Here is a 24,625-nt window from a genome sequence, read left to right on the forward strand (position 1 = left end):
GGGAGAGAATTAAGAAGAACATTGTCAGTTTTCACCTAATGGAGTAGCATAGTGTTTTGATTTTCCCTAACACAATAAAAATTCTTGTGCAGGGAGATTTATTTACAATTACCAATCTCTGGCAATTGGGTGCTGTGTGCACGTGTGCAGCTGTCGTATTTTAATATTATAAACAAATACACTAAACATCCACCAAGCCATCATTGATGTTGCAAGTTGAAAAATGGCTCTAGATCAAAGCGCAAAAAATTGGCTTTATCAATTCTTAGCCAAGCTTTCTATTGGTATTATTTGGCTTGCAGCTTGAGATTTCATCTATTTATGCATGCTCATTTTAAAAAAATGTTTCCTGTTTAATGTAATGTTGACATCTCAAGAGCTTGAATTGGCTGAAATGCATAATAAATTCATTTCTTTCTAAAAAGTGGGCCCCAAATTGTATAGAGCAGAGAGGCAACAATTTAGAATACAGTACACAGATCAAGTTAATGTTAAAAAAAGTTTTCATATGTGTTCAAAGAAGATTAGCGGTCCTTCAGGTTGTTCTTCAAATATATTTTTATTGCAGTCTTCAAATATTATCTGGACAGAAATGACAGCCAACGCGTTTCGCCCAGAATTGGGCTTCCTCAGGGCAAAAATATATTTGAACGTCAAAGGCACTGATAAAATTCAAGTGTGCATGGAACGCGGAAACGGTCCTGACGCTGGAATATGAATTCCAATGGATCTTTCTCAAAAACGTATAATGGTCAAGTCTCAGTGAGTCATGCGCTAAATTTGGGTAGACACTATGATAGGTGTCACAGGATGTCACAAATTATGAGGCAGAACGAGGTAACGCCATCCAGCACCCGGTCCGAAGTCTCCGTTCGTTTCAGTTTTTCAAAAACGCTGCAGCGTTTTTGAAAAACGGACACACTTGAATTGTATATATCTAAATAGAAAGCGGGCGGACTGCACCACTTATAGACAGCTTTAATTCTTTTATCAACGATTCTGAGTCCTCCATTTTTGGGACATCACATTGCAGTGCCGTTGACGTTCAAATATATTTTTGCCCTGAGGAAGCCCAATTCTGGGCGAAACGCGTTGGCTGTCATTTCTGTCAAGCTATTATTTGAAGACTGCAATAAAAATATATTTGAAGAACAACCTGAAGGACCGCTACTCTTTTGGTGAACACAAATGAATACTTTTTTTTAAAACTAACTTGATCTGTGTACTGTATTCTAAATTGTTGCCTCTCTGCTCTCTATTTTTGTTTGTATAATTAGGGTTCTTTAGCAGTGGACCTAAGAGGTGGGCAACTATGGTAAATAAGGTTTTGCCTTTACTAATTGTGTATATACCAGAGTGGTGCAACTGTCGATTCCTACTGCTATTTGCTGTTTGTTTGGGCACCAAATTGTATCTTGCTACGGGTGGCAAACATCCTTAGGATGCTTGTGTCCTTTTAGGTATTGAAGTTGATCTTACAGGCTGCAATTTGGGATCCCTGGAGCACCAGATAGAGGGGAGTCAAGGGTCACTGATGCACTAGCAAGTGACAGGCACAGTTTAGTCTCAGAATTCAACCATACAATGCAGTTCAGTCTAACTTTGATGCAACATGCCTTGGGGCTTCAACAGTACCAAAATATGTGATAGGTGGGTTATAAACACAAGGCTTCGTGCAGTTCACACCCACCAATCACCCATAGGCTAAGGATGAAGCCTGGGGCAATCTCAAAGCCAAGAGGGAAGCCAGACTGGCTGTTGACTCATTAGCAGCTAGTGTAAAGAAAATGTGGTAAGGCAGCGTAACGGTGGGGCAGCATGAGGAAACAACGAAAGGGGGCTGAAACAATAAAAAAAATGCCTGCTGGTGTTCTGCTCGCCACTCTGCTTGTCAATCTTCTTCTCTGAGCACAGGCTCAAGCTCCCAACTTCCCCTGCAGCCAATCCCGAGGCTTCACTCACGATGAGTGCAGTGTTGGGACTGGGTGGAGCGGGCTTGTTTTGCGCTCCATTTAGAGTTGGGAGCCTGTGCTTGCTGGTCTCTCCATCCAGCAACACAGCTGGGTTGGAGAGATGTCATTGCGCATAACGGTTTGGCCGTCCTAAGATGGTCTGCCAAACCATCATGGGCACTGACAGCCGGGATCACCACTCCTCCTCCCCCTGCTGCAGTGCGGTGTCCCCGCCCAAAGACTCGGCCACAGGGCAAAAAATAAAATAATCTGCATTAAGATCTCTGTGGGCTATAGCGGAGGAGCAGTCCCTGTGTTGAATATTGGACAGGGGTGCAGGACTCCCCACACTGTCTGGCAGCTCCTCCCCTCCCCAAGACACCACAGTCTGGTCAGTGTCACTGGCTGTCTTATTTAGTGTTCTTCCTTCTGGGCATCTCCACCACCAGAGCTAACGCTGGGCTCTCCTATGGGAAGACTACTTTAGCAGAAACACCTCCACAGCACCTCTCAGCCAGCAGGATGACTCCTCATCCAAGGTAAGACTCCAGAAGCATGTTGCAGACATTTCAGGTGATGTCCCATCACCAGCAGGGTATTTGGCTAACAAGGACACTCAGAGAGTCCCCCAGCACAATTTAGGTAGTGCCTCCAATAGCCAAGGAGAAAGCCTGGAACCATAACTGCATGATTCAGTCTTTCTCTTATTTTGTATTAAACATCTGGACTTTGGAACTAGATCAGGCCAGATCTGCCATTTTATTTATCCATTTTTACCTAAGCCAGACACTTTCTTTGTCTTCAAGTAATGGGCATCAGAAGGGGTGTTGCTAGGAGCCATCTACTACCAGAAACCAAAACAAGCCATATAGAAGAGAAACATTTTCACTGATTGCATCTGTCAAACATTTCAGGGCGACACCTTAGAAGGAACAAAAGAGAATCCCTGGGACAAGGATGGCCTTGTACTTCTGAAGAGGCTGCTGCCTCTAAGTCTCACACACATTACCCATATCTAATGAGAGGGTTGACAAGGAAGGACAAAACACAGGCCATGACCAAGGAATATCCCTGCATTTCTAATGAATTTAGGGACCGATTTATCAAAGAGTCATGCAATTCAGCAAGACAACTTGCTGTTCTCATTGCATGACAGGGAGAGAGCAGAAATGTACTAAGATATGATGCATTCCTGCTCTCTGCCTGCACTGGTGCGCTGAGTTGTACCTAGCGCCAATGCAGACACCCTTCTGCCATGATACAAGGATGCCTGCATTCCAGGCAGGATTGTTGTTGTATAGGAAGGGGCACAATCCTTTGTGCAGAATACAGCACACATACAAAGAAGAAATAAAAAGGAGAAATAAAGATATTTCTCCTTGTTACTCCTATGTTTGGAAGGCGTACTATTTTACCTTAATACCAGGTTTACTAACCTCATCAATCTGGGATTCTGTCAAAATCCATAGAGGGATACATTGATTGCCCATGCTCCACCTATGGAACGCCTTCCCAACGCAGAGTAATACAAGGCAGCGATTTTCCCTACCTTCCATTACTTTGGATTTACTAAGCCATGCAGAGCCACACAAGGTGGCTTTGCATGACTTAGTAAACCCCACGGAAGGGCTTGCGTTGCTTTGTGTCACCTCTCGTGATTCAAGGGCAATGCAAACCCCTTGTAAATCTGGGCCCTACTGTCTCTATAGCTCTATAGGTATGCAATAATTTCACTAAAAGGGTCTGACAGGCTCCTTCATTTTGTACAGCGTTTCTAGTGGCAATCACAAATAGATCTCACCATTTCTACAGTCAAATAGGTCCTACATGATCCTGTAAACACTATCACACATAAAAATTAATAATCCTTATTTGTAAAGCGCAAACATAACACCCCTTAAGATTTCCAGGAATTGGGGGTCGTCGGGGAGATTATGAGAGCTATTGCCCAAAGACACATGATGTTGAGCTGCCGCCAGCAATCGAACCATGAGCCCCGCGTTCTGGAGTCTGGCTGCTGCGCCACACCTTTCCCCAAATCCCAGTACTACATACACATACTGCATAAACACTGAAGGCAGCCAATGCCTGGGTACATGAAATGTGGCAGATCTTTACCATGGCAAAGCCAGTAGGCTGGTCAGCCATCAGAAGGCACAGGTAAAAAGGCATGGGTGCACACTTACGGATCTTTCAGGGGACCACCCTGTTATAACAAGGAGTGATCCACTTGAAATGGAACTTGAATTTCACCCCAGCATCAACAGTGTAACAAAATCATTAAGTGATAAGTGCAAGAGGCTTTTATATCTCCCACTTTGCACAGATGTCGTCACTCCACCGTTGTGTGCTTGTGGGTCTTGAAATCTCTCAACTAGTGTAATCTGATTTACTTATTTACAAAATATCAAGCTGCACAGAGCAATACACTATGCGGCCATTCTCACTTTTGCCTGAATAGATCTGGGGTCAGATGTATGAACGTAATTTTTAGTCGCAAACGCTGAGATTCACAAAATAGCAACGTTTGCGACTAAAAATTCGCTAAACGGTATGTATGGAGGAAATTGCATAGCAAAATTAAGGAATCGCAAAATTTGCGATTCCTTAATTTTGCGTAAGTATTTAAGGAATCGCAAATTGAGAATAACTTCACATTCATTCCTATGGGCCTCCTGGCCCGTAGAAATGAATGGGACATTATTCCTTAATTGCGATTAGCAATTTGCTAATCGCAATTAAGGAATTGTAAGAAATTGCTAAAAAATTGCGATTTTTTATATACATACCATTTTGCAATTCTCAAATAACGATTCTCAAAAAATCGCTATTTGAGAATCGCAAATAGGTATTTTGATACATCTGCCCCATGGTCACATCACCAAAGGCATGATTGCTTTGTATAGGCTTCCAATTAAGGAACAGTCGAACTTCACAGCTCTCTGCAGAGTACAGACTACAGAGCATACTTCATAGATGTGCCAAGGGTTACTTGGCCACACTGCTTTCAACCTACCAACACACCAGAGACCCTAGGTTGGCCTCCAAAAGCAAACTATGAATGCACCCAGTGAGGTACAAATGTTTGGGGAAGAAGTTTGCATACAAGTGAATTCGTCTGCTAGAAAAGCCCCCGTCACCTCCACTTGGAACAAGACTTCATGGCAGGCCGAGATGACCCCATACTCACTGTCATACAGAGCAGAAATGTTTGTGCACTCCTGCATGATCTCTCGATGTACCCACCCCTTCCTGCAAAAAAGTGATTAGAAATGGCTTTATGGTGGTATGTGGGACACATAAATAATAAAATAAAGAAAAAACACATGCTTCAGTCTTTCTGTCTTTCAACCTCTATCATCCCATTTAACTTTAGTCATCCAGTAGCAGCCCACATGTGCGTGTGATATGTGGTGCCTTTAAGTATGTTCTCTGGTGAGGCCTCCATGCTGACTACATGTGACTATCTTTCTTCTGGGTGACCAACCTTCCATAAATTTCACGGACTGCCCATTATTTGGGCCTCTTGCCCTTTGTCTGTGAGGAATTCTTTCACGGACGCATTTTGACCGTAATTTCGACCATTAGAGCGAGCTGTAGCCGTGTAATAGGCCTGAGAGTGCTTTAACTCTCACTGCAGGGGCCAGCTCGCGCACCTGCTGTGAACTTAAGGGCCTGCAGTAGCCCCACATCCAATCAGTGCAACCAAATCTCACCCCTTACAGCAGGGTCAGAATGGCACCAATCACCATAAAGACATTTTATTAAAGTCTCACTCTCGTTTAACTATATGTTCTTTAGGTAGTACGGTGTCACATTTCAGATAATGTGGTAGACAGTGCATTTTATGGCAAACTGTGACAGCAGAAATGGGGAAAATTGAATATAATTTTTAAAGGGACCTTTACATGAATATGCAGGTTTTTTACGATGATTTTGTGACATGAGTGGCAAATCGCTCATTTTAAAACACATTCGGCCTATATATCATTGGTGAATACAAGGGAATACATTGGTGATAAATAGTGCATTTGAAAATACACACGACTGCTAATTAATAGCCAAAACTTGATAGGATTTACCAAGATAATTTTACAGAGGGTTGGGGAGGGCTAGGGGTTCACTTCCTGTTAGAAATAAGGTAAGCGTGTAATGAGTGGTCCATTTAATTGGATGAATTTTTGTCCAGAATTTTGACCTTCTTCCTGAATTTTTGTCCTGAATTTTGACCCTTTGTCCTGAATTTGTACACTCACCATCCTGAATTTGCATCCAGGCCAGCTGGCCACTCTACATCTGTCTCCGACTTTGTGCACCTGAACTGCAGCATTACAGAGGCAGGTAAAGTAGTTAGGGTTTCATTACGAGGAGGATGGTAACTGGGAGAGGGGCTACAGGGCTGAAATTACTAATATTAGCAACTCTTGCCCCCTCCTCCCCCCAGTTCCCACACCTGTTAAAACTTGTAATCAGATGAAGCGGTATCCCCCAGTAATACCATACTGCCTGCAGCGCTAACTTTGTAAAATTAGTAGTGTTGGTGCCCATAGCACCACTCAGAAGCTCAGCAGGTGCTAATAAATTTCATAGCTGCGAGTACCAAGGTTCCGTAGTCCTGAATCCACCTCAGGCTTCTTTAGTCCACTGCAAGACACTCCCTGTCCCAGGTGACAGGGCTTTATCTTTCACTTTCTCTTTCTTCCCGTTTGTATGCATTTTCCCCTCTCACTCTGCAAAATGTCCCATCAGAAAAAGTATATGCCAATCCCCAAAAGTGAGTGTTGATCACCTTCATCGGTACATATTAAGCACTGACTGGCTGACTCCAATTCAGAGCCAAAGACAGATGGTTAAGAGTGCCACCCGGCCTCTACATTACAATGTATCAAGCACTCAGTTGGAGGTCCAGGTGCCGCCGGAATGTATAAATAAAACACAGAGTGACTGGGTACACTCTGCCGCTGCACTGCCAAACCCACGGTGAAGCCGCCCACCCGATTAAGATTTTCCTCCTATCTGGCAGGCTTTTTTGGGGTGTTCCACCACAGTAAGAATGCCAAAAACTGCTCCTGCTTGGCATTTCATTTCATTCACTTCATTTCATTTCATGGACTAAAACGTCCATGCTTTGCAGGAATTGATATGCATGCTCACAGGGGAAACATGTTGTGCCCCCCCCCCCCCCCTGGGTGCATCGACAGGGTGCAGATGCACCAGGGGGCCCTATAGGGCTCCCTTTGTTTCCTCTCTGCCGGAGTTTAGATGGAGGAGCACCGCCATATAATCCTTGGGGGAGAGGAAACTCCTAATATGTTTGGCGGGACCGCAGCGGGCCTGCAAAGCATATAGATGCCCCCTGAATGTGGCAACACCACAGGGAACGATGGTTAACTGGTGGCTGCCACTGGGTTGTGGTGGTCCCACTGCCCATCTCATAATAGGGTAGTGGGGAGACCACCGTGCCTCACCAATCTGGTGGCCCTAGGACTGCCAGACTTGTAATCAACCCCTAGTGTCCTGTCGTCCCATTACCGCGCTGCATTGTGCAGTTATAGTAGGCCCTACCAAGTTCCCGTATTACTAATTTACAGATGACGTGTTGAAGTAATGTCAAAGCGCTTCACAGTCACTCACAGGGTCCTGCAAATTGATATATGTTTCAGCACTACGTAACAATGATAAATCCTATAATGACGAAGTTGTCTTTAGCAATTTTTTCCAAGTAATTTATTGAAAATGACTAAGGCCCCGATTACGTTACTGGTCAGACATAAGTCCAACCAACATTGTTTCGGAATGGAAACCGACTGATTAGTAGCCGGCGGTTCCATCCGACAAATTAGGATGCAACCACCCATGAGGAAGTCAGAAACATCCATTTTTCCATTGCAGCTTGTGCTGTGGCCGGAACAGGGCTGCAACATAAGCCGCATTGGAAAAATGGATGTTTGCAAACATTTATGCACTGTGTGCCAGGCACCACAAAGTGCCTGGCACACGGGGTATGGATGTTTGAGGGGCACCACAGGTGCCCCCCAAGCCTCATAGAGGAAGCCGCACTGGGACGGGGCCCTGCTAGGGACCCCAAAGTCCATTTCCAACAACCTTTCAATGGCGATTGGACCACCATTGAAAGGCTGTATGAAACCGACATCGTAATCCCTACGGCAGTGCCTGAGCAGGCACTACCCGATTGCAGAGGATTACATTCCGACTGACAGTCAGACTGGCTTCTTGAACCCGTCAGAAGCATTGATTAGTCCCTCCACCCGCTCCCTCTGACTGCCGTGCATATAATGCTGCAGTCGGACTGCGACCCCAGATGTTGGTCTGAGTGCAACCGACGGCCTGTCGGTTGCGATCTGACTGACATCATAATGAGGCCCTAAATATTTTCTCTTAAATACATTTATATTACTGTGTTTGAGGTACTGTGTTTTTTCGATCTGAATTCAACAGGATAGTTTTGTCTCTTAGCAATTTTCCTATGGCTCTCTCACCCTTGGGACCTGCTGCTCCTGGATCTCCCTTGGGTCCTGCTTTACCGGTATTTCCAGGATCCCCCTTCAGCCCTGAAAGGCGAAACAGACAAGAAAGAATCTTAGATCTGTGAGCAAATTGGAATTATGGGATACAAGACATAGAAATCATGATATAAAAATTAACAAGTGCAGAATTCCCTACAGAAACAAATAAATTAGGCATGGGCAAAATGTTGCCAAGTTTGTGAATGTTTTTTTCGATTTGTGCCAACTCAATGAAGCTAGCAACGTTTAAACACAATTGACTGTTCATAACTGTAGTAGCGCGCACTAGTGTACGCACGTCACGTAAGCCACGTGACGTGCCGCGCCCGCGCAGGGCTATGCGGCTGCGTAGTGGGTTGGCGCAGAAGACCGTTACATCAGTTGAGGCGCGGCGCTCTTCAGAGGTAGACGTGTTTAAATAAAGACTGTTAACTCTACCTGATTGCAGCGTCATCATTGCTGGGTACAACACAACATTACAATGGCGACGAGGGTGGAATAACTATCCCTACCCCGCAGTGAACCGACGACAACCAAGCAACCACCCTGAAGAGCGCGGCAGGGCCGAACAACCACAACCTCCTCCAGAGCCCAGAACAGGGGAACGAGGAAGACACGTGGAGCAGCTAGCCACGAGGTATCGTCCATCAATCAAGGAACGAGCTGAATACCTTGGTAAAGATCGAGGGGGCTCACACAGGTGGTCCCCAGAACCACGCGAACAAAGCAGAAAGTGATAGTGCCCCGGGAAGACCCAAAGGACAAATAAGCCATCAGCCCATGATCAAGAGTGAAAGAATGAGCATCCAAACTGGATACGCGATGGTGCCGGTGCAATTCCTGCCCAGGCCAGGAGAGCCGCTAATGAAGTGGGACGACTGGAGGGAGTACATCGATAACTTCATTGGCGTGCTAGAAGACGAGAGCGAAGAGACGTTCAAACCATCAAGAAAAAAACGTATCCTGCTGTTGAACCTAGGCCCGGAAGGATTGAGAGTGTACAAAAGTCTGGTGCCGAAGCAAAGGGACGACACGGATGACGATGTATACGCCCAGGCAATCGAGGACCTGAATGAACATTTCAAACCGGCGGTGTGTGTATCGGTGGACAGGTTCAACTTTCAGCAAAGAAAACAGTGGCCAGGAGAGACGGTAGAGGAGTACGTGGCGGCGCTGAAACGGCTGGCAGCCGCATGCAAGTACAACAACTGGGAGGAGGAATTCATAAAGGACCAAGTGATAATGCACACCACGTGCGTTTCCGTGCAGGACAAGTTGTGGGCCAGCGGAGAAACCACCCTGAAGGATGTAATGGTCATTGTCAAAAGAGCTGAGCTGGCGAGGAGATGTGCGGATGCAACTAAGGAGACGGCAACCAGCACTATGGTGAACAAGATTGACGAAGACATAACCCGTAAGGACCAATCGACGAAAAAGTCCACGAAAAGGAATGGCGCCAAATGGAACAGCAATGGCGGGCCTTCAGGAAGGCACGCGGGCGCCAACCGGAAACCATGCTACAGGTGCGGTAACTGGACGCACGAGGCGCATGATAGGAAATGTCCGGCGTTCCGGGCCAAGTGCATGTACTGTGGTATAATTGGACACTTCGAGAAGGTGTGCAGAAAGAAAGCCTCCAAGAACACGGTGAGACTCGTCGGCCAGGACAGTGACACGCAGAAAGACACACCGGAAGAGGAAGTAACCACGGTACTGGGCATATACGATCAGGTACTGGGAGCGGATGTACAAGTCATGAGTGTGGATGGGAAAAGGTCTACGAAGCCGGAGCTGGAGATGGCCATGGGAGGAGTCACGATCAGTGTAATAGCGGACACCGGTTCGCCGTATACTATCGTCCAGAGGGCTGTGTGGGAGGAGAAGTTTGCACCACGACTAGGCCCGGAACTGGAGAAGCTAGATATCCGTCCGGTCACCTACAACGGGCACCGCATACCCATGGTGGGGTTCCGACCACTGAAGTTTGAATTCCGAGGCCGATCGGCCCACTGCAAGCTCTACATAGCGGAAAAGGGACCATCGGTGTTGGGATGGCTGGACCAGGGTGACCTGGGCATCAAGTTGGATCCAGGGGGAGTGGAACAGATCTTATTAACGGAACATGAAGAGTGGCCTGACCAAGACAGGTGGAGGAAGACATTCCCCAAAGTGTTCGGAGGCACAGTGGGGAAGCTGGAGAAGTTCGCACATAGGATCATCTTAAAGGACAGGGCAGTACCTGTGGCCCACCGAGTCAGAAACATCCCCATAGCAGTACGTGAGGCCGTGCGAGAGGAGCTCCAAGAGCTGGAGAGGAAGGGGATCATTCAACCCATCACATGTGCGGAATGGCTATCGCCATTGGTGGTGGTCAAGAAGCCCAACGGGAAGGTCCGGCTGTGCGTGGACCTCGGGGAGCTGAACAAGAATATAGTTGTGGAAAGATTCCCCCTGCCAAGGATAGAAGAGATGCTGGCCAACACCCGAGGCATCAAATGGTATTCCACCATCGACCTGACTTCCGCCTACCACCAAATTGCCCTGCATCCGGAAAGCCGCCGGCTCACATCCTTTATCACCCCGTTCGGGTGTTACCAGTTTCTCCGCATGCCATTCGGACTGGCGTCTGCAGCAGCAGTCTTCCAAAAACTGATGCACCAGCTATTCCATAAGAGCACCGACGTTCAGTACTTTCAAGACGACATCTTGATAATGGGCCGAGACAAGCTGGATCATGATGCAAAACTAGGAAACGTGCTGCGGATTTTGGAAGGAAAGGGTCTCACCGCGGAATGGTCAAAGTGCCGCATCGGAATGTCGTCAGTGACATATCTGGGACATGAAATAGGCGTGGATGGAGTGACCCCCAAGACGGAAAATGTCAAGGCGATCCGTGAAGCACCTCCTCCAATCAGCTAGGAGGAAATAAGATCATTTCTCGGCATGGCCGAGTACTATGGAAAATTCGTGCAAAATTTTGCCTCCAGAACCCATCACATGAGGCAACTCACGAAGGAAAACACTGAGTTCCGGTGGTCAGCAGAGACACAAAGTGAGTTCGATGACATCAAGAAGGCGATCACGGAAGCCGTTCCCCTTCAAGGGTATGACCCCCAAGGCAGAACTGTCCTAACTACGGATGCCAGCGATAAGGGCTTGGGGGCAGTCCTGATGTAGGACAAAGGGCAAGAACAGATGGAAACTATAAGCTTTGCCTCGCGCACGCTGTCGGACACAGAGAAACGATACAGCGTAATAGAGAAGGAGATGCTGGCAGTAGTGTGGGCCACCGCGAGGTTCCGGCAATTTCTGTGGGGCATACGGTTCCTATTGAGAACAGACCATAAACCTCTGCTCAAGGTGCTGACGTCAATTGGGCACGCTGAAGCCACACCAAGAATATCAAATATGTCATTGAAACTACTAGAGTTCCGGTACGACGTGGAACATGTACGCGGGAACAGGAATCGTGTAGCCGACTACCTAAGCAGAGCTGCTGCGATGGAATCCAGTGATGGAGATACGGCAGGAACAGAGGAATGGGTGGCACTCACAGAGGACCAAGAAAATTCTATCAGCCTCACGGAATGGAGAAAGGCATACGACGAGGACGCAGTGCTACGGTAAGTGAAGCAGTTTGTGACACAAGGCTGGCCTGAGAAGAGAGCGCTGGTGAGGGAACTCAGACCCTACTATGAAGTTAGAGAGGAACTATCGATAGGAGACAAAGGAACATTTGTGCACAGGGGGAAGAGAGTGATACCACCCGCCGACCTCATAGACCGGTTACTGGACACACTCCACGAGGGACACCTCGGGATTTGCAAATTGAGGCTGAGGACCAGGCAAAATTACTGGTGGCCGGGAATGGACCTGAAAGCAGAAAGACACGTCAGGAACTGCACCAGGTGTCAAGGAGCAGATAAAACCTTAAAACTTCTCCGACCTGAGATGGGGAAGTTTGAGATACTAAAGAACCCTTGGGAAGAACTGAGCGTGGACATACTGGGCCCGGTTCTGGACATACAAGGAGTGCAAAAGTACGTGTGTGTCATGGTGGACAGGTATTCGAAATGGCCAGAGATTATGATAAGAGAGACCATGGACACAGATGCAATTATCAAGTTCCTAGCAGACACGTTTGTGAGAGAAGGCATCCCCAAGGTGGTGCTTAGCGACAATGGGCCCCAGTTTAAATCAGAGAAGTGGAACAGATTCATGGAAAGGAATGGCATAGGTGCCAGGCACACGGCTATTTACCACCCAGCCGGCAACGGTTTAGTGGAACGCTTTAACAGAGTGGTGATGGGGTCAATCCAAGCTGCCATAGCCGATGACAAAGACTGGGAGGCGGAGATTTGGCACATGATCTGGGCGTACAGGATAACACCTACCAGTACAGGATACCGCCCGTTGCAAATACTCCGAGGCAGAGAACCCTTCACACAGGACAATCGAGTGTGGAAAGAAAAGACAATCACCAGTGAATGGTCGCCCGCGGTGGTGCGAGCCAATCTTGAGAAAGCCCAAGCAACCTACACTGAACACTATGATCGCAGACGGAATGTACGAGACACTGGATTAGAGAAAGGAGAGTGGGAGCAAGTGAAGTTGGCTAATGTACAGAGGAAGGGTGCGAGTAAATACAGCAAGCCTATACAAGTGAGAGAAGTAAGAGGCAGAGCGGCCCTACTTAGTGATGGCAACGTCTGGTCACAAGACCGCATGGCAAGATGTAACAAGGTTTTGAACTGGAATCAGAGAACCACGGACTGGGAGGATGAAGGAACAGAGTTGGCAGAGCAGGAGGCTCCGGAAGGAGTGCCCGAGGAGGAAGGAGAAGACGCACAGGATCTAGAGACAAGAGAGCACGAGTTGGAGTGGATGGCCCGAGGAAGTAGGAGAGAAGGAGAAGCAGGCGCGGCTGCGCAGGAGTCGGAAGGAAGTAACGAATGTGAGAACACCAGCACCCCGGTAAGACTGACCCGAAGTGGCAGGGTGGTGGTTAAACCAGCAAGATACAAAGACTATGAGTTGAACAGTGGACAATGAGGAACTATCTCCATGTTGGGTAAAAGGGGGAGATATGTAGTAGCGCGCACTAGTGTACGCACGTCACGTAAGCCACGTGACGTGCCGCGCCCGTACAGGGCTACGCGGCTGCGTAGTGGGTTGGCGCGGAAGACCGTTAGATCAGTTGAGGCGCGGCGCTCTTCAGAGGTAGACGTGTTTAAATAAAGACTGTTAACTCAACCTGATTGCAGCGTCATCATTGCTGGGTACAACACAACATTACAATGGCGACGAGGGTGGGATAACTATCCCTACCCCGCAGTGAACCGACGACAACCAAGCAACCACCCTGAAGAGCGCGGCAGGGCCGAACAACCACAACCTCCTCCAGAGCCCAGAACAGGGGAACGAGGAAGACACGTGGAGCAGCTAGCCACGAGGTATCGTCCATCAATCAAGGAACGAGCTGAATACCTTGGTAAAGATCGAGGGGGCTGACACAGGTGGTCCCCAGAACCACGCGAACAAAGCAGAAAGTGATAGTGCCCCGGGGAGACCCAAAGGACAAATAAGCCATCAGCCCACGATCAAGAGTGAAAGAATGAGCATCCAAACTGGACATTACAATAACCCCTGAATTTAGAAAGAAAAAATCCAGCCAAATCTATTTATCTGCAGAAAAGTTGTCCAGCTGAAACGATTGACAAATTCGCACACATGCTAAATGTGTTCCCCGTACCATACAAAACGTGGCTAATAAAATTATAGTTCAACCTGAAAAGAAATCATTGGTCAATTATCTGAAGCATTAGAACACAGCAGTACCCAAATTAAACAATAACAATGCTTACCTTTCCATGTTTACCTCTTTCCCCCCCCTTTCCAGTTTTAATCTGAGTAGCACAGTTTTTCAGCCAAGTCCTGCTAAATTTGATTTGTTGCAGTTCCATGCAGATTCACGGCCAAAGGTGAGACCCTTCGTTGTCACACAACCGTCACCTGGAAATGCAGTGAACAATACCACTAATCCAGCAAGTTTTATCAGCTCTAAAATTGACTTTTGTATCTAAAAAGTAATCTGTTCATAGTGTGTGCCAAACAAAATGAATCACCCCGTTTTTACTGGAGCAGTCTTTAATCTGTGGAAATGTGAATAAATCTATTTGAAACTCCCTTCTGTGGACGATCCGCCATCTTGGTTCACTGGCCAAGTCCCCCTCCCTGGGAGCTATGTCTGGAGCTGGTGAACGGTGGGTGGGGCTTCTATCCCACTGTGACCTGTGAGTCACAAAAACAGATTTACTATAGAAAAACATGCAGACAATGTTAAATGGGAGAGGATCTGTTATTTAATGTCTTTAATCTACCACACTGCAAATATTTAGACATTAATCTCTTCTGCCTAGCTGGGAACACTGGCTTAAATCAAAAATATTCATCCATTTTTGTTTTTCAAAGACAAAACGGATTTTCATGAATCAGAGCATTTGTTTTGTTCCTGCAGTTCAGTGGAGCTGAACGGTAGACCGCGGCTTCCATGTCCTAACTCCTTTTCGTTGGAATGGGGTGTCCAAGGCTCTTTGAAATAAACTTTCCTTTGCTATTTATTGAAAATATCTGCGCACCCGCCCATATTCCTGGTTAGAGTGGGCTATCCTTAGATGTTCTCCTAATGTTGTTATGCCTGCAGCGAGAGTGCTCTATGTAAGTTATGCAATGTAATACCATAATTGTCACCTGTTGAGTGGGCATTTAATCCATTCACTACTATGTGAATCCTTGTAATGCCTGGTTGGATCCTGCGACCAAACAAACCATAAAATGTCATTTATGAAATCATCTACTAGGCTGTTTGCATACAGCATTCCATAACGGCTGCATACAAATTAAAATCCCTTAAAGAAACGATTTACTTCAATGCATAGAAAATTGAAACGTGGCTTTCCATATCTGTTGTATACTTTCAAAAAATTAACTCATTTTGAAGTTTAAGATTCCAGTGGCCTCATTTATGAAAAGTGACGCATCGCTGCGTGAAAGCAGCGATGCATCACTTCTCAGTGCGCACTCCTTGCGACATACCTGATGCGTCATATTTAATGTATAATGCATCATGTCGCAAGGAGTTACAGATACGTCAGTATTTCTCACGCATCTGTAAGCGCAAAAGTGACGCATTGCTGGAGTGTGTTACAAAAGTGACGTAAATCCAGCAATGCGTCCTTTCACATGGGGCAAGCCCCATGTTAAAGGACCTGCGTCAGTCTTACGCATGCCGTGAGGCAGCCGCAAGATTTTGACGCAACGGCGTCCTAGAAGTGACGTCACTTCTACGAGGCTTTTTGCGGGGGAAGGCCCCGCCTGCATACATTATATATGACGCAGGTATAATGTAGCGCAGGGGTTTACAAAGTGACGCATCTGCTTAGATGCGTCACTTTGTAAATAGTGCGCAACAGGAGGCATGTTTTACGCCGCCGATGCGTCACAAAAAGTGATGCATCGGAAGCACAAAACTGACGCAAGGCCTCATAAATGAGGCCCCAGTTGCTATCTTTGCGAATAAGCCACTTGAATAGCATAAGTTACTGCCTTTCCTTATGCCAAGCTAGGAAAATCAAACCAGAGGAGGTTGCAGCAGCGCAAATGTGGGTAGGAGTTTCACGATCCAAGCACACAACTGCCATTGTGATGGGACCTGTTTCGTGAGAGAGCTCATTTTCAGACCAAGGTCGTCTTTAAAGTAAAGCCTTGGTTCGTGGAGCCCAAACACTGATTGATTGAAATGTGAGGAATGTGGTTGCATAGCTGCCGAGGTTTCAGATTGGTTAGGTGTGACATTTTGTGAATTTCACTGCAATGATGAGTGACAGTCAATGACTATGAGTGACACTTTCGTGCGAGAAAAATCAAGCAATGAACACGAGAAAAACATATAAATACAAACAATTACACCCAGCTGTCAAGTTTTCAGATTGATAAATGTGACATTTCTAAGGAATAATTGCATTTATGAGTGACATTGTAGTTCAACATTTGTGACACCTTGAGTAACAGTCACAAATGTAACCGAGGAATAAAGTCCATGTAAATAAATAAATATTTAAACTACCCATTTCTGAGCCGCGAGAGGGCTTACAAAAGACGGTTGTGATGTCCTCCAAGAATAACTGCCCTCTCAAACCCTGGGTATACTAGTCAATACTGGATAGACAAGCTTTTATAAATGGACCACCGTATGTCCCAAATGCATTCCTTCTGGACTTTAGACAATCAGCTTGCAATTTCTGGAGTTTTGTTTTGGTTATTTTCTCCAATTTTCATGGTAATGCTGCATCTCCACTCAGTACAAAGTTAACTGAATCCCCCAAACCTTCCTGCTAGTAGCCAATGCAGCCAGTGGTCCAGGTCAATCTCAGTATCAGTGGGCAGAGAAACAATGGAGGTGTGAAGAGGAAGACAGGACTCAGAGTAAAGCACATTATCAGTAATTAAATGGGCTTCTACCAACTCCCCATCTCCATTCTTGCTGACTATGATCAATGAGGATACATGAAGCATGATCCACCCTTACTTCAAACGTGTGCCCTAAGTGGAGACCAGTCAACAGGAGTGGTTTTCAGAACAGCACATATGACACAAACTTACAAAGCAACCGTGCCAGAATGCTGGGGCTAGAAAAGCATAGACCGTGAGACATCCGAACAGCAGCTCATATTGACGGATAAAAGTACCCATGGAAGCGTAAGTCGCTGTCTATAAACTACACTCTTTCTAACACTACCCATGAGGCTTTTATACCTGCAGTGAGAGGGCCTGGCTATGCCATGGATACCACAACCCGTCGCCTCCTTATTTATCGTGCTAATAGCAAGATGAGTCTCTCGGCCCAATGTGGATTAAGAGGCTTTTTTTTCAAAAGCGGAAGTAAACTTTAGACCTTTAATTCTTTAATCCGTTTTCTTTGTTCATTGTTCCGTATTTCTTGTTCCTTGTTCCTTGTTCCTTATTCCTTGTTCCTTAATCCTGGTTCCTTAATCCTTTCATGCATTTTATTTCCTGAAAGCTTACACATCACAGAGAGTGTGCAGGAATCGTTAAATATGACACAGACTTTGGGCGCTCTACCATATTCCCTTCCTTTAGACAAACATATTATATCCACCTTAGTTACCGGTGCCAGCATGTTCCTCTTCCCAAAGGACTGTACAGACACTGCACGTTTAGTGAAAAGGCCTTAGTTCTCTGAGCCACTCGGGGAGAGAAGGGAGAGCTACCATAGGACGTCTCACCACTTTTGAAGCTAAATATCCACGTACAGCCGGAATGTGAAAGACAGTGCTGCTGTTAGAGAGAGAGCCTTTCTTCACAAGGAGCCCACCCATTATCCAGGCCAGAACAGTCTCTCCAGAATTCATTCCAACACTGACTCAGTTTTCCCAGAGCTCAGTGCATGCATGAGTGACTCTTTCTGGAGGTCACTCAGCACGTGGTGAGCTTGTCCAGTGTTCAGCTTGGTACCTGGTGACTCAGCCACGAGCCATATCCAGGGCTGGCTGCTAGGGAGGAGTTTAGGCCGTAAAGTAAAATCAAGGGAACCCTACTCACAAGGGAGCCTGGGTGATTAAGTATTATAAGAAACAACAGTGGCTCCAGTGGGAAGATACTTAAATGCTGATTCAAGAATTGGCGAAAGGTTCGCGTATATATGCAGGGATTGGGATGAGATGTCAGATAAAGAAAGACAGAAAAAAACACTGATTCCGTTCTTCAATGTTCGCATTGAAAATACATTTTTCAGTGAAAAACAAGTTTTAACGATTTACAAGAAATATTTACAGATGTGTAGTGTGTCCCAAGTGAAATTATGAACCCCAAAAAACATTAATATAACAATATGTGTGAGGTTTCAGATACACTTAGTTTACATAAAGCGACCACTATCTTTTTTCATTTTTCAAGTACATAACATCTATATGATGATAGAAAGCCAGTTGCAATGGTTCGCTTTTTCTCAATTGTTGACGGCGTTTCAACCCTAGTATGGATGTAGGGTCTCTTCAGGACCTACCGTGTGGGGGTGTCAAGACCACTCTAGCTGCTGTTTACATGGACCGATATTTCAAGAAGAAAAGCCTTCTAAAACACAACCCTTCAAAACGTAGACATTGGAAGAAACGTCATGTGGTGTCAGGTTCTTTCCTGCGGCGGTGCTTACTCAGCATCAGAGCACTGGGTCGGGAAATGGCGAGTGCGTGGCGCCGTGGTAAACACTAGGGTTGCCGCTCTAGCGTTTGTGGTCACGCGACTCGCAGCTGCATGAAGCGCGCGTTCTGATTTTTATCTGCGCACTTCAACTGTACCTTGACCGGAGTAACAGCGTTTCCTGAGTTCAGCGTTCATCAGCGTTTCCAGAGTTCTACGTTCAAAGAAATTCTTCAGCAAGCCAAGTAATTGAAAACTATCGCATGCGCAACGAGGGATTCAAGTAAGGACAGCGTGTAAATTAAAAGACTGAGAACTTTAGTCAGGAATATTTCCTCACGGAACGGAAAGCCTAGGCAGCATCTGTTTTTGTCAATACCTTTGAAAACCCAGAGACAGTTATTTATTGAACAATTAGTGGTTCTTTTTCTCTTCCTCAAGAACGACTACTTTATCCTTCCCATTTATTTTCGAGTGAACAGAACTCTTTAACCCTACTTTCCCGGTTGTTTAAACAAGGAACTTCTTATACTCCTTAGTGAAGTCTAACTAGGAGAGGTCATAGAAGTCTAACAGTAGAAGATAATTATAAGAGGCGTCTGAATCTGTGACAGGTAATTGGAAGCCAACACTCTTGTTATAAACCCTAATTATAAAACGCATGAAAAGGTTCTAATGTATGATATCGTTTAATTGCAGTACTACAGATTCAGAGAGGCAAACCCATTCTGAGAGAACTGCAATAATCTATGGTTCTGGGGTAAGATTAGTTCACGAGTGATAATAGAGTATTATAAGTTGACATGCAGTATACAGTTTAGTACATATATTTCTTTCCCTGCAGGACACAACTCGAGATCCAAACCGAATCAGAAGAGGTGTCATATTCATTGTCATAGATTGTCTCTCTCTCTCAATTTTTTGTTTTATCCACTTCCCCTTTCCCTTCTACGTCAGGGGTTGCTACAATTTTTAATGTTGAGCGACAACTGAGGTGGAGGGGCGTTGGGATCAGCGTCGACTCCTGTGGACCTTGGACTTCTTGACAGATTGAAGTGCCAGTACGTCCACCTGGGTCGATATGGCTGAGGGGTTGGATTTAAAATCCTTAGCAGGAATATTAGAGGGGTTGCAAAATCAATTATCCCAGTCAGCTGAAGAGAATAGAGCCCTTAGAGATGAAATAAAACGTTCTCAACAGGAAACCCATCAGGTAAAATTACAAATGGAAAGATTCATGGCGGAAGCTACCCCTCTGCCTAGATTAAGTTCTGCTAACACTTCTGCGGCAGAAGCTACTACACAGGTTATACATTCAGTGGCTCCGGTAGTTCCCTTAGCCAATCCAGAAAGGTTCAGTGGGGATCCCAATAAGGCCCAAATCTTCCTTACTCAGTGCTCACTGCATTTCTTATGCAGGTCGGTGGTGTTTAAGGAGGATCATGTTAGGGTAGCCTTCATGTTGTCATATATGAGTGGTGATGCCGCAGCCTGGTCCATGCCCTTGATCACTCGCAACGATCCTGCCTTGTATGATTTTGAGCGATTTAAGAAGGAGTTATATTTTATCGTGGCCTCAAGGATGACTTAAAAGACGCTCTCGCGCAAATTCCCAAAAGACCACAAGAGATTTCTGAGCTAATTGATCTGGTTCTCCAAATTGATCATCGGCTGTATGAAAGACGATCTGAGAAAAGAAAAGATTTCAAGCCATTCATACCCCGATTAGATCGCATGAAACCTGAAGGTAACAAAACTGATGCAACCTCAAGTGAAGAACCTATGCAAATTGGGTCTATAAGGGGGCCCTTGTCCAAAGAGGAGAAAGAAAAGCGGAGGAATAATCAATTATGTCTTTATTGTGGAGCTTCCGGGCATTTTGTGAAGGAATGTCCTAAAAAACCAAAATTCAACCAAGGGTTAAAAGACAGATCCCATCAGTAGAGGGAGTTGCCCTGGTGGGATGTAGCAGTGAGTCAACTCAGGAACCTCAACAGTTGATCAACACTTTGCAGTCGTCAGCCCCACATCTTACAGTCTCTTTCACAGTGAAATTCGGCGTGCATGAGATTAGAGGAGTATCTGTGATGATAGATTCGGGAGCTACGGGCAATTTTTGTGATTTGAATTACGCCAAGGAAATGGGCATTAACTCTATTAAGAAGAAAAACCCTAAAGTCGTGAAAGCAGTTGATGGTACCAACCTCACCTCAGGACCTATCGTGGAAGAAACTGAGACATTGGAGTTGGTGGGATTGCAGGGCCATCGGGAATTTATAAGATTTAATCTTATTGACGCTCCCCAATTTCAATTAATTCTGGGGTTACCATGGTTGTCTGAGCACAACCCCACCATCGATTGGGAATGTCGTACTGTGAAAATGAATTCTGAACATTGTCGGTTGAACTGTTCCTCTGGAGTTAGACCGAAAGTAGTGGAATCCCCAGCTTCCACACTGGCAGAGCTCAGCGCCAGCGCATGTACTATAGGAACCCAGTCAATACCTAAAGAATATCATGATTTAATTGCTGTGTTCGACAAAAGTAATGCCGAGAAGTTACCTCCTCATAGAGAGTACGACTGCAAAATTGAACTGGAGCCGGGGGCGATCCTACCCTGCAGTCGCATCTATGCGTTAACTGAAAATGAGAACCTCTACCTCAAAGAATATTTGGATGAATATTTAAAATTAGGATTCATCAGACCATCTCAGTCACCGGTGTCTTCGCCTTTGTTTTTCCGGCCTAAAAAGGATGGGACTCTTCGAACGTGTATCGATTATAGAGCCTTGAATCAAGTCACGGTGAAGAACAGATATCCCCTGCCTCTAATTTCTCAACTATTAGATCAAGTGAAAGGAGCTAAGATCTATACCAAGTTAGACCTGAGAGGAGCTTATCATCTGGTAAGAGTTGCAGAAGGTGATGAATGGAAGACTGCGTTCAGGACGAAGTATGGATTATACGAATACCAGGTGATGCCTTATGGTTTGAGCAATGCTCCCGCAGCTTTTCAGCACTTGGTCAACGATGTCCTACGAGAATTCTTGGATCGTGTGGCAGTTGTATACATTGATGACATCTTGATTTTTTCCAACTGTATTGAGGAACATGTGATACATGTACGAGCAGTCCTGCAAAGATTGTTGGAAAATCAATTATACGTGAAGCTGGAAAAGTGCTTGTTTCATGCAGAACGTGTGGAATTTTTGGGATTTGTCCTATCGGCAGATGGCGTGGAGATGGACGATTCCAAGGTTCAAGCCATTCAAGATTGGGCTTCGCCTAAAAGTGTGAAAGAAATACAAAGCTTCATTGGGTTCGCTAATTTCTATCGAAGGTTCATTCCCAACTTCTCAGATAAGGTTTCACCAATAACTCAATTGCTGAAAAAAGGGAAGAAATTTGAATGGTCCGATGAAGCGGAAGTGGCTTTTCGAACTTTAAAAAAGGCTTTTGTGACCGCCCCGGTCTTAATGCATCCAGATCCTGATCAAGAGTATTATGTAGAAACGGATGCTTCGGATTTCGCTACAGGCGGTATTTTGTCACAAAGAGATAAATGCACCGGACAACTTCATCCAGTGGCATATCGCTCCAGGAAGTTATCAGAGCCAGAAAGCAATTACTCTATTGCAGACAAAGAGTTGTTGGCAGTCAAAGAGGCGTTTCAGGATTGGCGACACTATTTACTAGGAGCCAAACATCGTGTGACAGTGTTCACTGACCACAGAAACTTACAATTCCTCAAATCTGCAAAAACTCTCACCCCTCGTCAACTAAGGTGGTCCTTGTACTTTTCAGAGTTTGATTTCGTGATCACGTACAAGCCTGGAGCTCAAAATGGTAAAGCCGATGCTCTATCTAGAATGAATGTTGCGGCGGAAACCAAACCTTCACTTCCAGAACCCATCATTCCAATGAGCAAGATTATTGGAGCGATCCATTTACAAGAATTCACTGAGGATATCTTAAAAAATCACTCTGATGAACTAAACAACTGGGCAGATTCCGATGTCAAGAAATCGGTGGATGGTGGTCTACCATTTTATGAAAATAAGTTGTACTTGCCTACTGAGGAAATGCAAGAAAAGGCCATGAAAAGCTGTCATGATGATCGTCTAGCAGGGCATCGTGGTGTTAAGAAAACGTTGGAGTTGGTCAAGAGGCATTTTTGGTGGCCAGGCATGGCAGCTCAGATAGGACAGTATGTATCAACTTGTGAGTTATGCATTAAGGGTAAACCAAGTAGAAGAGCTCCTCAGGGTCTATTACAGCCCTTGCCCAATGCACCATATCCCTGGCACACAGTGACATTAGATCTAATTGTAGACCTTCCAGCTAGCCAAGGTTACACAGTCATTTTAGTGCTGGTCGATTCATTTTCCAAAATGGGACATTTCATTCCTTTAAAATCTGTACCCACAGCCCCGCAGTTAGTGCAGATCTTTAACCAACACATAGTCAGAGTTCATGGAATTCCAAAGATTATTATTTCTGACAGAGGGTCACAGTTTATATCAAAATTTTGGAAAAAATGTATGCACAATCTGGGAGTAGACACACGATATTCCACCAGCTTCCATCCTGAAACTGATGGCCAAACAGAGAGAGTAAACCAGGAATTGGAACAATATCTTAGACTCTACCTGTTAGAACAGGAAGGCAACTGGTCAGAATTGCTGTGGACCGCAGAATTTGCTTACAATAATGCGGTTCATGATTCTACTGGTTATTCACCCTTCTACCTTAACTCAGGCAGACATCCTAATCTGATTGTAGGTAAAACTGATGAGGATGTACCCGAACTCACTAAAGTTATGGCAGATTTAAAGACATCTTACGCTAGGGCTCAAAAGAATCTGAGTAAGGCCAAGGCGTCATATAAAAAGCAAGCTGACAAGAAAAGAAGAGTAGGGCCTAGTTTTGAGGTGGGTGATCAGGTGTGGTTATCCACTAAGCATTTAAGGCTAAAAGGGAATAGGAAGTTTCAGCCAAGGTTTATAGGTCCTTTTAAAGTGTCCAAAGTCATAAATCCTGTGGTAGTGAAACTTATGCTTCCAAAAACCTTAAGAGTTCATTCAACCTTCCATGTGTCCCTCTTGAAGAAGAACCCAGAAAATGCTAGACTCAAAGAAACTCCTTCTCCCATAAGATTGGAGTCTGGTGAAGAATTTGAAGTTAGTAGGATTTTGGACTCTAAAATAGTTAAAAAGAGACTGTATTACTTGGTGGAATGGAAGGGTTTCGGACCAGAGGAAAGATCTTGGGAGCCCTCCACTAATGTACATGCTCCAAGATTAGTAAAAAATTATCACAGGGCATATCCACAGAAACCCAATTTGGGGGAACCCATTTTGGAGGGAGGTACTGTCAAGACCACTCTAGCTGCTGTTTACATGGACCGATATTTCAAGAAGAAAAGCCTTCTAAAACACAACCCTTCAAAACGTAGACATTGGAAGAAACGTCATGTGGTGTCAGGTTCTTTCCTGCGGCGGTGCTTACTCAGCATCAGAGCACTGGGTCGGGAAATGGCGAGTGCGTGGCGCCGTGGTAAACACTAGGGTTGCCGCTCTAGCGTTTGTGGTCACGCGACTCGCAGCTGCATGAAGCGCGCGTTCTGATTTTTATCTGCGCACTTCAACTGTACCTTGACCGGAGTAACAGCGTTTCCTGAGTTCAGCATTCATCAGCGTTTCCAGAGTTCTACGTTCAAAGAAATTCTTCAGCAAGCCAAGTAATTGAAAACTATCGCATGCGCAACGAGGGATTCAAGTAAGGACAGCGTGTAAATTAAAAGACTGAGAACTTTAGTCAGGAATATTTCCTCACGGAACGGAAAGCCTAGGCAGCATCTGTTTTTGTCAATACCTTTGAAAACCCAGAGACAGTTATTTATTGAACAATTAGTGGTTCTTTTTCTCT

The 24,625-nt window shown here is 45.4% G+C and overlaps 1 protein-coding gene across 2 annotated transcripts in view; it reads right to left on the reverse strand.

Annotated features, from left to right (window-relative positions):
- Nucleotides 1-24,625, reverse strand: part of LOC147732746 (ficolin-1-like) — a 574,771-nt gene that overhangs the window by 519,438 nt on the left and 30,708 nt on the right. For both annotated transcript variants that reach the window (XM_086957312.1, XM_086957311.1), the window contains exon 3: nucleotides 8,453-8,524. In XM_086957312.1, coding sequence (XP_086813438.1) covers nucleotides 8,453-8,524 — 72 coding nt within the window. The remainder of the gene's footprint in view (nucleotides 1-8,452; nucleotides 8,525-24,625) is intronic.

Source organism: Lissotriton vulgaris, chromosome 2_1 (assembly GCF_964263255.1).
Source record: "Lissotriton vulgaris chromosome 2_1, aLisVul1.2, whole genome shotgun sequence".
NCBI lineage: Eukaryota > Metazoa > Chordata > Amphibia > Caudata > Salamandridae > Lissotriton > Lissotriton vulgaris.